The sequence below is a fragment of the Colossoma macropomum genome, unplaced genomic scaffold (assembly GCF_904425465.1).
Source record: "Colossoma macropomum unplaced genomic scaffold, Colossoma_macropomum, whole genome shotgun sequence".
Taxonomy (NCBI): Eukaryota; Metazoa; Chordata; class Actinopteri; order Characiformes; family Serrasalmidae; genus Colossoma; species Colossoma macropomum.
The window spans coordinates 400,080-414,428 of record NW_023496042.1 but is presented as its reverse complement, the minus strand read 5'-3'; the positions used below and the strand labels follow the sequence as shown (position 1 = coordinate 414,428).

The window sequence follows — 14,349 nt, the reverse complement described above, 5'->3', positions numbered from 1 at the left end:
GCAGTGACATAGCAACACCTTAGCAACCGCCTGGAACAGCTTGGCCACACCTTAGCAACCACCTGGGCTACCAAAGCAATGGCTTAGTAACATCTTAACAACTTCTTGGGATTCTATTGCAATGGCATATAACACCTTAGCAACCACCTGGGATAACTGGGATAGCGTGACAGTGGCATAGCAACACTTTAGCAACCACCTGGAACAGCTTAGAAACACATTCGTAACCACCTGGGATATCATAGCACCACTTGGGCAACTACCTAAGATTTCATAGCAACGGCTTTGTCAAGCCAACTTACAGTTTGTTTACGAACTCTCCTCTTCAAGTTTAATGTGTAAAGATCCATTCAATGTATTGATGTGTGTTTCATAGCTTTTATAATGGTATAAATTCATTTTTAAACATCATTAAATTTACTACTCAGTAAATCACAGGTGGCGTGTCGAGATATGAATAAAAAATATTTGTATTTTCTTTTACATTCATTCCTTGTCCACAGCTGAAAACCTATACAATTCCTTTTCTGAGACTTAGATATACTAAACAATAATGACTTTACAATCCCCTTATTGTCACTAAAGTAATTAAAAGAGAGTACATGTTAATCAAACTTGATAAGCTTGAATAAAAGCAACGCATCCAGACAAAGTGTTCCAGCCTGTGCACACAAACCCACGCACACAGTCCTCTTCTGGAGAGCAGTGAGGAGTGTTCCTCTGATTCACCCTGCTCTCGAACAAGCACTTAGAGCCTAATGAAACAACTGCACACACACATAAACAAACACGCTGAAGTTCACTCTCCACATTAGCCAGCATTTCACTCGTAATGAAACAAGTGCCACTTTATTACGGAGCAATTATTGCAGTAATTCTCTCTTTCTGTGACAATAGGGTGTAAACAGAGTCATATTAACCCCTAATAACCTGTAAACAGAGTCCATTTAACAGACCTGCTTGGTCTAATCTTACACAAAAACATGAAAACAGAAACTCAATAACCAGCCTACTACATCTGACCATAACACTCCATCTACTGTCTGATCGTAACACTACATAAGATGAGTTTATATACGCAATCTACAGTCTGATCATAACACTCCATAAACTGAGTTTATATACAGAATCTACTGTCTGATCATAACACTCCATAATGAACTGAGTTTATATACAGAATCTACTGTCTGATCATAACACTCCATAAACTGAGTTTATATACGGAATCTACTGTCTGATCGTAACACTCCATGAACTGAGTTTATATATAGAATCTACTGTCTGATCATAACACTCCATGAACTGAGTTTATATACACCATCTACTGTCTGATCATAACACTCCATGAACTGAGTTTATATACACAATCTACTGTCTGATCGTAACACTACATAAGCTGAGTTTATATACGCAATCTACAGTCTGATCATAACACTCCATAAACTGAGTTTATATATGCAATCTTCTGTCGGATCATAACACTGTGTAACCTGAATTTATATACACAATCTGCTGTGTCTGATTATAACACTCCATAAACTGAGTTTATATACTTAATCTACTGCATGTAACCATAACACTCTGTAAATTAAGTTTATATACACAGCCTCCTACACAACCAAGCTTATACTGCATCTGTTCATGACACTTTATAAACTGAGTTTTTCTGCATCTGATAATTCCCAAAACACCCAACCTACTGTTCCATAAATACCCAGCCTACTGCGTCTGATCATAACACTCTGTAAATGGAGTTTATATAAGCAGCCTTCTAGACTACTGAGGTTCTACTGCGTTTGTTCATAACTCTCCAGAAAGTTTACATATGCAATGTCTGATCAAAGTACTCCATAAACCGAGCCTGTATAAATAACTGCTGTGTCAGATCATAAACTTCATAAACTAAGTTTATAAATCCAACCTACTGTTTATATACCTGCTTATATTCCAAACCTACTGTGTCTGATCATAACGCTCCTTAAACTGAGTTCATAAATGCAATCTGTTGCATCTGATCATAACAGTCTATAAACTGAGTTTATATACATATCCTATTACATCTGACCATAACACTCCATAAGCTGAGTTTATATACCTAACATACATCCACCTGATCATAACACTCTATAAATGAAGTTCATATTCCCAACCTAGTACAGCTGATCGTAGCACTCTATAGATTTATTTGACCAATCTACTGACCATTCTACATTGAAGAATGGAAATTTTCTTGGTATTGTTTTGTTTTTTGGTCTGGGATCTGCAGTGTGTGTACATGTATGCAGTATGTGGTATTATTGTTATAATAACTGGTCTGGGATCTCCTGTTTTGGTCAGTTGGTGGAGCCACTAACACCCAGTGGAACAGCACCCAATCAGGCTCAGTTACGAATACTGAAGGAGACTGAGCTCAAGAGGGTGAAGATCCTGGGCACTGGAGCCTTTGGAACTGTCTACAAGGTAAAAACTGCCCAGAGTATGTGTTTGTATGCTAAATGTGTAACATTATTTTCACCAAAAAATTCTATTTAGTGAGAGTTGTCAGTCTGTATGTGGTACTTATCTTAATTCTATCTGTTTTCTGTCAGGGTGTCTGGGTTCCAGAGGGAGAGAGTGTCAAGATTCCTGTGGCCATAAAGATCCTCAGTGAAGCTACAGGACCAAAAGCCAATGTGGAGTTTATGGACGTGAGTTCCTTAATTCAGGCTCCATTCTAGAGATGCTGGTAACACTTACAGTCTTTTAGAGTTTATTGTATCATTAAACTATTGCTTGACAGAGATCAAGCTTCATGATACAATTTTGAAAACATCAGTTTTGTTCATTGTGAGACATGCTAGCAATATTTGGTTCAACTATACCTTTAATGACCAAAGAACAGATAAGAACAAAAAGGTTGTGAACCGGTTTTGACCCGGCTTCTTGACTGACAGCTGAAGAAGACTCGCTCTGCATTCTGATTTTGGTAAAGAAATGTGCTCCCGGACTTCCTCTCTGCACTTTGCGAAATCCCGGCTGCCATGCTGAAGGACAGTCCAAGTCTAATATAGGTCAAGTAAGTTTCTATCAGCAGCCCCCTAAACCCTTGGTTTGACTTAAGGAAGATTCTACAAAGCTACGGACTTCAGGCAGTGCCATATCCTGGGATGCATTTTCATTTTCTTCACAACCCCGTGGCTAACAGCTACCCCCAGCTCTAGCCCCCAGATCTAGCTGCAAAAGATATACATTTTCAGCTATTGTTAGATAGCCATGTGTTTTATTGTTTGTGTAAGACAACTGCAAATGAGCTCGGTAAACTCCAACTTCCTAAACTACTCCTAAAAGTGCCTAAAAAGGGTTTTTGAAGTGATGACACTTATGGTTCCCAAAAGAACCATTCAACTTGAAGGTTCTTTAGTAAACTCATGCTTTATGGTTTTTATGGAACCAAAAGTAGCTGTTCTATGCTGTTGTTCCAGTGCCCTTTTCAGAAGTGCAAAGTAAAAGCTAGCTATATTTAGGATTCAAACATATAGGTCTATCTATATTTCAACCCCACATTTCCTTCAGCAAGAAAACATATACACTATATAGACAAAAGTATTGGGACTCACCTCCCAATTATTGAGTTCAGGTGATTAGCCACACCCATTGCTAACAGGTGGATAAAACCGAGCATATAGCCTTGCAGTCTTGATGGACAAACAGCGGCAGTAGAATTGGTCATACTGATGAGCTCAGTGACTTTAAACATAGCACTGTCGCAGGATGCCACCTCTTTGGTTTGTAATATTTCTGTTCTGCTAGATCTGCTCCTGTCAACTGTAAGTGCTGTTATTGTGAAATTGAAGCATCTAGTAGCAACAACAGTTTCGACATGAAACGGTATACGACGCAAACTCACAGAGTGGGACCGCCGAGTGCTGAAGCGCACGGTGCCTGTCCTCTGTTGGATCACAAATGAGTTCCAAATTGCCTCTGGAAGAACCATCAGCAAAAGAACTGTGCATTAGGACCCTCACGAAATGGGTTTCTATGGCCAAGCATGCCACCACCGGAGCAGTGGAACTGTATTCTGTGGATTGATTAATCACGCTTTACTATCTGTCAGTCTGATGGACGAGTCTGGGTTTGGCGAATGCAAGGAGAACGTTACCTGCCTGACTGCACTGTGCCAACTGTGAAGTTTGGTGGAGGAGGGATAATACTATGAGGTTGTTTTTCAGGGGTTGGTCTAGAACCCTTAGTTCCAGTGAAGGGAAATCTTAATGCTTCGCAGACCAAGACATTTTGGACAATTCTATGCTTCCAACTTTGTGGGAACAGTTTGGGGAAGAACCTTTCCTGTTCCAGCATGACTGAGCCCCAGTGCACAAAGCAACGTCCATAAAGGCCTGGCTGGGTGAGTTTGGTGTGAAAGAACTTGAACTTGAACCTGATCTCAACCCCATCAAACACCTTTAGGATGAACTAGAAAGGAGATTGTGAGCCAGACCCTCTCGTCCAACATCAGTGTCTGACCTCACAAATGTTCTTCTGGATGAATGGACAAAACCTTGTAGAAAGCCTTTCCAGAAGAGTGGAAGCTGTTACAGCTGTAAAAGGGGACCAACTTAGTTTAGAATGGGATGTCATTAAAGCTTCTGTGTGTGTGTGTGTGTGTGTGTGTGTGTGTGTGTGTATACATGTCTATCAGATACCTGTTGACCTTTACCATTATTCACACACACTGGGGTTTGGATGAGAAGTATAAGGAGTAGATGTCAGGGTAAGTCTCACTAATGGGGGTCACCTCTGTTCTGGGCAGTGAGTGGACAGCAAACACACTCTCTCTCCCTCCTGGGCTTCATAATGTTGTGTCTGGCAGTTCTGTCTGCTGTTTACTGCTAACTGAGCTGGAGTCCATCGCCTAAGCCTCCCTCTGAGCAAAAGCTCATTCTATAGCCATAACAAGGGTACTTCATAAGATTTCAAACAGAGCCAACATACAGTAAGATCGGCAAAACACCATTTGTTCTGTGATGTCTCTCACCCTGAGTTGAAAAGATGATGTTTTAAAAGCTGTTCAGTTTGGAAAGATAGTGATCTAATCTGCCTCTTTTTCTGCGCCTACTCATCCTCATCATTCATGTTGTTGCACAATGCCTAACATTCTATCTTTTTATATAGGAATGCTTGGATTTGTCAAGTTCCATCACTCTTGGGCACCCCTCTCAGGTGCAGTGCATGCTGCCTTTGGAGATTTTTCCTCGGTCAACTCCAGCCTGTCAGAAATGCAATCGTCACCGCAACAAAATCCTACCGATTAAGCACAGATAATGTTTCTTGTGCAGGACTCCTTGGGCAAGACTCCTAATGCTTCATTTGATTTTCTATACATAATTAAGTGCATACTGTGTACATCGCACTATTCAGAAGTTATATCTCCATAGGGTTTGTCCAACTCTCTGAATACCTCTGGAGAACAGCCTGTGTGCTATGTTGAAACCCTGACTGGCATTTCTCTTGCTGTCCACTAGGAAGCTCTGATCATGGCTAGCATTGAACACCCCCACCTGGTGCGTCTGCTGGGAGTGTGCCTGAGCCCTACTATCCAGCTGGTGACCCAGCTCATGCCCCATGGCTGCCTGCTAGACTACGTTCACGAACACAAGGACAACATCGGCTCCCAGCTGCTCCTCAATTGGTGTGTGCAGATTGCAAAGGTAAGAGCGCTAGTTGCTTGTTAAAGGTCTTCGTAAACACTGGCCACTTAATTAGAGACCCCTACCTTCTAGTCCTGGGTGGTTGGTGTACAGTTAGAAGCTCTAGCTCATCTGTTGATTCACAATTTCTGTTAGTCCTTCATCGGTGGTCAGTTTCTGACCACAGATTCACTCTTGGCTGGGCATTTTTTGGGTGTATACTCTCAACCTGCAAAGAATAGTTCATAATTTGTCAGTATAGTTCACCAAAGTGGTAGGTATTTTTGATAAAATGGCCAGTGGTTGTAGGCATAAGGTGTACCCAATAAACTAGCAACCCTGTGTACATAGTCAGAGACATGAATTCTCAGCGCTCACCTTTATGAGTCACTCTTCCCAGCTCCGTGGTTTGTTTTTCAACATCTTCTCTGATCAATAGACCCTCCTCAAGTCCTGCTCGCCACTGCTGTGCTGCAGATATTCTTTACCAGCTTGCGCTCTCACTCGCAACGCAGCTTCACTGGTCAAGCACAATTTTTTTTTCTTGGCCGGGCCCAGTCCCCAGGACATCAGGCCCTCAAATCGTCCGTGAGACGGCCCTACTGTGTTCTCACAGTGTGCTCCACCATTCGCTTCGAGTGTCCTGCTGCTAGATTGGCCTCCTGTAGAGCAAAGCCATGCTCTCCCTGCCTTCTGGCACGTTCTGAAAGGCCGGAGCCGCAGGGAGCGAAATTTGATTCGGCATGGGGGATGGATTTCCAAAGCCGGTGCTGTGTCACGGCCCATGGCGCAGGACATGCCTGTGAATTAGATACATGAATTGAGTGCTGTTATATAGAAAGAAACAAGGTACGCTACTGTTCAAAACTTTGGGATCAGTTGCTGCAAGCCTAAATGATCGATTAATACTTTATTGTACACACACTGGTCCAGCTGCAGTTCCGTAAAGCTGATTTTCTTTATTTTATTTCATAAAACTGATTTTCTTATTCAAAGGTATAACCATGGAAATTATGAACAAGGATTTAAAAGGAAAAAGAAAAAGTTTTCAGACCCCACAAAAAAATAGTAATAATAACATTGGTATTAACTTTGTAAAAGCCATTGTTGGCACTTACAGCTTCAAGGTATCTACAGGAAAAAATAAGTAGCCTTTTAAAGCATTATGGTTAGATTTTGTCCCGATCCTCTTAACAAACTATCTTCAGTTTCCCAAGTTACGAGGGTCCCTTTGATGCTCTTTCCATACATTTTCAATGTGATTCAAGTCAGTAGACTGTCTAGACCACAGGTGTCAAACTCAACGAGTAAAAGCGCCATATTAGAAAATCTCAACAAACCTGTGGGCCACATAAAAAAAAAGTTTTTATTTCATTTTTAGTTAATGTTGTGCTGTAACCCAAACTGGCTATTGTTTATTCAAAATCTGCAAAAACTTCAGCAGTGAAATATAGGCACTTGTTGTAGACCTTGAAATATTAAATGAATATTCAAATATTGAAATATTGAATATTGAATATTGAAATATTCAAAATGTAAATGTCCCCAGGAGCTCAATATTTTAAACCTACCTATCTCCTTGAACAAGACACCTGGCATCCTTTCTTTACTGCAAGTTCATTAAAACTTGGGCTCAGTTTCTGAGCTGCTGAACTGACATTGTTTATGCTGGTTGAACTGCAGCTGAAATTTTGTTGTTGGGGTAGAAGAATCAGAGCACACATTACTTTGCAGTGCATGCTGGGGACTGTAGTGCAGCGCATTGTGAAACGGGCTAATATTAATAGATGGTCATTTTAATAGATGATAAAAATAGTCCACAGTAGGATGTCTGTTTTGATATGTTTTCACGGCAATAAACAAACATCACATTTACTAAAACATACAGTTATAAAATCATGAACTGTCAGTTCATGCCAACCATAAATATGTTCATTGCAGAAACTAGGTTTCTTTTGCTTTTTTTAAGGGTCTTTTGTTCACCCAATTACCAATACCACTATGTTAGTGCCAAGCTAGTGATGGTGTATATTCACGTTTTTTAGAATGTTCTAGCTTAAACATCTTCAGTTTGAAGCTTGTAACAGATAATCAAGTACCATAATTTGTACTCAAAGACTATAATATTGTAGCATTCACCACTTTTACAAGAGACACAGCTTTCACACCAGTCACGATGCTTTATTTTCCAGGTGTTGTAGATGTTCCAGCAGAGTTAAGCAGAGTTTTGTCTTTACTAACGGTCTATTCGCTACCCAGCTCACGCCTCTTGTCTCTCTCTCTCTCTCTCTCTCTCTCTATCTCTCTCTTTCTCCCCTCATGCACACTCACACACAGCCCCCGGGCAGTACTTATCCCCACCCTCTACAATAAGAGTCCTTAGCACAAGAAAGGCTAGAGAATGCATAACCTAAAGCTAACATGCAAAAGCATTTATTGAACGCACTACAATATTATTCACAGCCTATAACAGTTGAGTGCCTGGTCAATAGTTCAAAATTCAAGACTGTGGCTCGAAGTCTTGGAACTTACTTGAGACTTGGGATGTAATACTTGAGACTTACTTGATACTGGCAACTAAAAGACACCTCTGCTCTCTATTATTGCACTTGTGAATTTCACTGCATAAAAAAAACAGCCCTTCAACCTTACATAATGCCTTCAAAGCATCTTAAAGATGGTCATAAAATTCCACTCCCTCCTAAAAAGCCTATAAAAACATTGAAAAGCTCAATCTTAGCTTGAAAATCTCATACGAACTCACTCTTTACCAGTGGTGCCAATAATCCCAAAAGGTACGGCATGAAGACTCCCATGAAAAATTAATTTCAGTTGAACTTGTAGCATTGAAATTCAACTAGTTTCTGCAATTTTTTTCATGCAGGGTAACTTTGATGGTGGAAAATCTGCTTGTGAAAGTTTCATGAACATCAGTCAAGCTACTATGAACGGTGTGTGGGGCTGTGCGAGTGCTCTATATATGCGAGCCAGGTGCTTGTGAAAGTAGAGATCTTAAGCTGCTGCATGACTGAAATCTAGAATGTCCTCCTCCCCTGAGGGTGCATGTTCTTGTGGGTGGATATTACTGTGGATGCCATTCTGAATACTGAAGATATAGGAAGCCCTTACGGATGTAGGATGTGCAGATTTGCTCTTTCGATGCTAGCCAAGTTTAGAAAGTTGTCATATTATAGTTATAGTGACCAAATTGTAATATTTTGAACAGACCTAATTAATAACACCTTGTATCTCCAGTTTTTGGCATTTTTTTTTGACCCTTACATTGTGTTACAATTTTAATGATGAATTGACCAATAGAATTGGTTCAAACCTGCTTAGAATTAAATATCTTTACATTAAATTGCATTGAAAGTCATATATATTTTTTCTTTCTCCTGATATGGGACCATTTTGGAGGTACAACAGCAATGATATGCATATCATTTTTAACAAAATCTCCAAAACTTCATGGGAAAATCATTCTAAAACCTTTTAAGAGATTTTAAGTCATTTTTGACAATTTCTGGCCACCATGAGCCTCTTATTACTCACTTTTACTGTAAGAGATACTAATTAATTTAATTTGCATTACCTCAAAAAATACTAAATTAGCAAGTACTCTTGAGATGGGTACAACATCAGCATAATATTATCACATTTGAACCAATTTATCACCAATCTGTAAACTGCTACCAGAATTTCTTTTTCAATTTCAGTAAAACTATTAATATGTTTTAGAATAAAAAAAAAAACTCTGACATATCATTTTTTCAGATGCCTAAATGCTTAATGCATTGGGCTGCCCAATCCTGGCCCTGGAGATCCACCACCCTGGAAAGTTTAGATCCAAAACACCTGGCTCTAATGTTCAGATGCCCCTGAAGGCCTTCATTACCTGGATCAGATATGTTAGATTAGGACTGGAGCTAAACTCTGCAGGTTGGTAAATCTCCGGGACCAGGACTGGGAATCCCTGGGTTAATGGTTCTCCATGACTAAGAGGTTTGAGCATTGCATTATGACTCACTCCAGTCTTCGCCAGAGTAAATGTGTGTCTCAATGCCAAAGCCTTTTTTTCCTACCACAAAAACCATCACCTTCGGCGTCTCACATTTACTACTTGATTCTGTTCCAGTCACGCTGATCGTTGTGCGAGGCAAATCCTCGTTTAGCTCCTTTTTGCTACCTTCACACGCAGTGAGGTAATAACCTAAGCATGGGAATGAGATTAGCGTAATAGGGGATGATATATTCAAAGCAGATTAACTGCAGGGGTTTGACAGTGTTGAAATACAGACTCTACTTTGCTTAAGTGGGGAATAAAATTGGGAAATGGCATTTCCTCCCGTTCCTAATTTGCTCTCATAAGAGAATGCAAAGTAGAGTCTGGCACAATCCTCCCACCTCTCTCTAACTGAAGTGAATCAGAGATAACTGTACTCAGGTCCCAGAGCGCTAGCGTTAGCATAACACTGCGTTCTGTAACAAGGCACCCCGTTGGTAGGAGGTCCCGTGTCAGGTTTGATTTCCTTTCCTTTTTTCTCCTTTCTGTATTTCTGTAAGGAGGTTCGGAAAAAACAATGGAGCAAGTTGAGCACCTGCATCCACAGGCTTAATAAGAGGGTGGCAGGGTGGGGTGGGGAACAAACACACACTTTTGCTCCCCCACTTTTTATTCCAGCACAAAAGTGACTTTCAGTATGAAGAACTGCACAAGTATTTTTTTTTATATATATATATTTTACATTATAACTTTATCAATCTCCCTCAAAACAAGGCTGTCCCTTAAGAACAAGGTGCCTCTTTTCTGTGAGATTTGATTCTTTACAAGCAAGGCACTGAATGTCTCTTACAGCAATAAACAGGGCTTTATAGCTTTGGGTGGCTTCTGATTTTATTAAAGGCAACATGATGAAAATACCATCTTATGCTGCTCCTTTTTTCCTCCAAATATACATTTGGTGATTGGGGCCAAAGGGTCACACAGCACTTATCCACAGCCCTTATCTAGATGTTTTGCACACTACAGATGTTGACTTTGGTGATGATGTTGCATATAAGGTTTCCTTCTGATGACTTCCATGCAGATCATGTTTCTGCGAACAACACTGCAAGCAGCACCATACACCACTTGTCCTATGTCAGCTAATCTTTCCTGCAAGTCATTTTGCTGCCATGTGGGGGTTTTGCTTTGCATTTCTGGCCAGCATACAAGCATCTTTTATCTAAGAGATTTCTTGGCCTTTCAGAGCTTGCCTTGACTTCCATAGTTCCCCTTAGCTCCTACTTATTAATGACATTTTGGACAAAGGGAATTGCAAGCCGGAAGCAGAGCAGAGGTTGTGTTTACATGTTCTCACTTTCACAATCAACATAATTTGATGTGAATTACAACAATATAATTTAGCCAAGGGTGTCCAGGGGTCCCGTAATTGAACTTTTCTTCAATAATGATACAGATACAATGCAAGAATGGCCACTAGGGGGTCTGTTGAAAGAGGTTAGTCTGCTATTAATAATATTCATAATAAACAATTCTTCCTCTACATAATGTAGTTTGCTAAAATAAGCTGTGGAAAATAAGGAAGTGATACTACTTGGCTACTATACTCTTATTTAATTATTTTTCAAAAAGAAAAAAAACAAATCTCAAAAACCTTTTTCATATTCTAATGTTCTCATTGTAATTTATGTTTCCATTAAAACATCCTACCAGATTCCTATTAAGATTCATATGGCTCTGTCTCCAGCTACAATTAAATAAAACAATAGTTAATAATGTTTCTCTGCTATAGCATACTGTGTGCACATATAGCTGTTGACAAGTTAGCTAGCTAGCTAATGTCTAGGCCTGGCCTCATTACTGGTTATTCATACATAGCACATGCTGTTGTTACTGTGGACTCTAACCAGAACTCTTCAGGCTTAGACAGTGTTTATCTGCCTCATATTGTGCTGAGTCCTTTACCTGTTCATACTAAAATGCCACTCTGATAGTTTTTTAAAAGTAGTCTTTGGTTTTCGTAGATAAGATTCATGTCACACTGGTAGGCCTCTAACAGGAGTCTTTAGTTATAACTGGTTAATCTAAATACTTCTCAGTTAGCAAAATTTGTCGGGTCACTTGAGGACTACATCTTTGGTTTGTTCAGCCAGGTATACAGTCGGGTCCTCAGCCTGGATCTGGCCCACACACTGTAGAACTAAAGGATATGGCCCAAATCTGGTCCCAATCTGGCCCAACTACATTGTTGGTTCATAATATTCACGAAAGAATTGTTCCACAAATGTAGACATAAGGCAAAACAGTATGCAGCTGTCCAGGATCTGGCGCTATTCCGGCCCGCATGTCTAACATCTAACCGTTAGCCAGAATCAGCCCAAAACTGTCTGCAATCTGGGTTCTGTCCCTGAGTAATCTCAATACTTCAGTCCAATGGCACAATTTTCTTCTTTTCTTTCATTGTTGTCTGTTCTTTGTTAATTCTTCATTCATATTGCTGTTGTTGTGTTATTATTTTGCTATCCAGTGTTGACCAGATGAGGATGGGTTCTCCTCTTTTGAGTCTAGGTTCCTAAGGTTTCTTCCTCTTGCTCTTATGGAGTTTTTCTTCTCACTGTTGCCCTTGGCTTGCTCACTGGAGGCTCAGACCCAATCCAAAGCTGCTTTGCGACAATGCAAAGAGTAAAGAGTGATGTACAAACAAAACTGAATTATGAAGTTATTCCTGAAAGTTTGTCAAGAACACAGGGCTAATAATAAGGAAGCTCGTCTCAGCAAAAAATCCTTTGCTAATCACCCTCCCCAGAACCAGACCCAACTTTGTTTCCCCCACCTCCACTAAAAATCAAGTGCACATGCCTGAGATAATGTGTGGCTCCTCAGCAGCTGAGTGTGCTTGAAAATCTGACTCAGTACTGTTCCTCCAGTTGTTGTCGGCTAATCTTCTGAAGTCGCATGATTCCGTGTGCTGATTAATTAATTTCTCCAGAGACTGGAAATGCAGTGGAGGAGAACTAACCAGCTCAGGCTTCGAGCACATCCCTCTCACCCCCCTCCCAGCACCACCACCACCCCCTCCTCATTTGAATGGCTTCATGGCACTAAGCGAACCCCTCTCCTTTGGCCTCATTAGCAAGAACCTTGGGTTCACCAACCTTTTCTTTTCCCCTCCTTCATCTTCCTCACTCGTCTCCCATCTCCATGCCTTGAATGTAAATGAGAGCCACCTCTTTTTGTGCACTGTGTTCTCCCGAAGTTGACGATTCCACTGGAGACTGAGAACTTGAAGAGAAACTTTACATAAAAGGAAGCATTAGCCTTTTTTGAAGCACTCCCTTAGTACCACAATCTAGGCATTTCATCATACAACATGAAATACAACACACCTTATACACATATGGCATATTGTCTAATAATGTAACTTGTCTAATAATTTAATAATAATAATAATTTTACTGATAATGTAATACCTATACTTATTACATTGGGTACTGAGGAATTACATTATGTAATGTATAAAATAAATGACAGTAATGAAGGTTAATATAAGAAATTGAGAAAATTGGACTCATAATCACTCCCAATCACTTGCAAGACCTGGTAAGCCACCAAAACTGCTCCAACAGATCAACAGCATGTAAAACGTTTCCCCTTTGAGATATAAAAAACAGTGGACTGACCACCCCAGGGCCCAGATTTAAAATGAATAAATGCATTTGAGGTTATTGGATCATGAGAAGCAGAAAGTGCAAGCAACTTCGAAGACTGAACTTTGGAGATGTGGACAAATATCACTGCAAATTTCATTTAAAACTGAAAGCAAGTCTCCTGAAAGAATGAAAGCTATAATAAAAAAAAGGAAAATACTGAGAAAACTGATATTACATTTAGTTGTTGAGGCTTCGGTCTAATTTTCTGTTAAATATGTTTTCATATGTGCCTCATTTCCTGATGAAAATTGTACTTAATGGCTGTTTTGACTGGAAATTAAATAACTAAAGGGTGGTCTCTGACCTTTGCACAGCACTGTACATCTCAGATTGCCCCCCATACTAGTCAGCTGCATACTATCAGGCTTCAACTGATAAAGAACTGGGAATCATGATTACATCTGGTAACCTCCTGCTGGTCCATGCTGAAAGCAGTCAAGCTTTTTGGCTCCAGATCAGGGTGAAGCAAGCCGGTTCAAGCGGCGTCATTCTTCCGCTGCTGCAGGAGACAAGAACGCATGAATGATTTAACAGGGCTTGTATGTGAATGCAGGGGAAAAGGAGAAAATCTGGGGAGCAAGGCATATTTGAATTCCAATGTCTGGTGAGTTCATTTTGAGGGCAGCTTGATAGAAGCACACTGGTTAATCCAGTTTATCTGACTCTGTAAGATGGGTTTTATGGTAGAGTCGCTTGGTGTTCTCAAATATTCACTCTGCAGGACACTGGCTGTTTCATCTATTAGCGCTCCACATGTTTTATTTCAGGGGCTGCACTAGATTTTTCCTAAGGGCCTTTCATGTTTATATAAGAAATTCTAGAGCATAAAACACGTTTAGAGTGGGTTATTAATTTCCAATTATATTTATTTTGCATTGTATGTTAGAATTTTTTTAGATTTGTTGTATTTTTTTTATTGTGTAATCAAGCTAACATTAGCGTGGTAGCAAATTCTATGTTGCTGCATTTA

At 40.1% G+C, this 14,349-nt stretch overlaps 1 protein-coding gene across 2 annotated transcripts in view; it reads left to right on the top strand.

The window, feature by feature from the left end:
• The window catches only part of LOC118804330 (receptor tyrosine-protein kinase erbB-4-like), a 269,625-nt gene that overhangs the window by 227,907 nt on the left and 27,369 nt on the right, over positions 1 to 14,349 (top strand). For both annotated transcript variants that reach the window (XM_036564816.1, XM_036564815.1), the window contains 3 exons: positions 2,338 to 2,460; positions 2,589 to 2,687; positions 5,502 to 5,687. In XM_036564816.1, the coding sequence (XP_036420709.1) occupies positions 2,338 to 2,460; positions 2,589 to 2,687; positions 5,502 to 5,687 (408 nt within the window). The remainder of the gene's footprint in view (positions 1 to 2,337; positions 2,461 to 2,588; positions 2,688 to 5,501; positions 5,688 to 14,349) is intronic.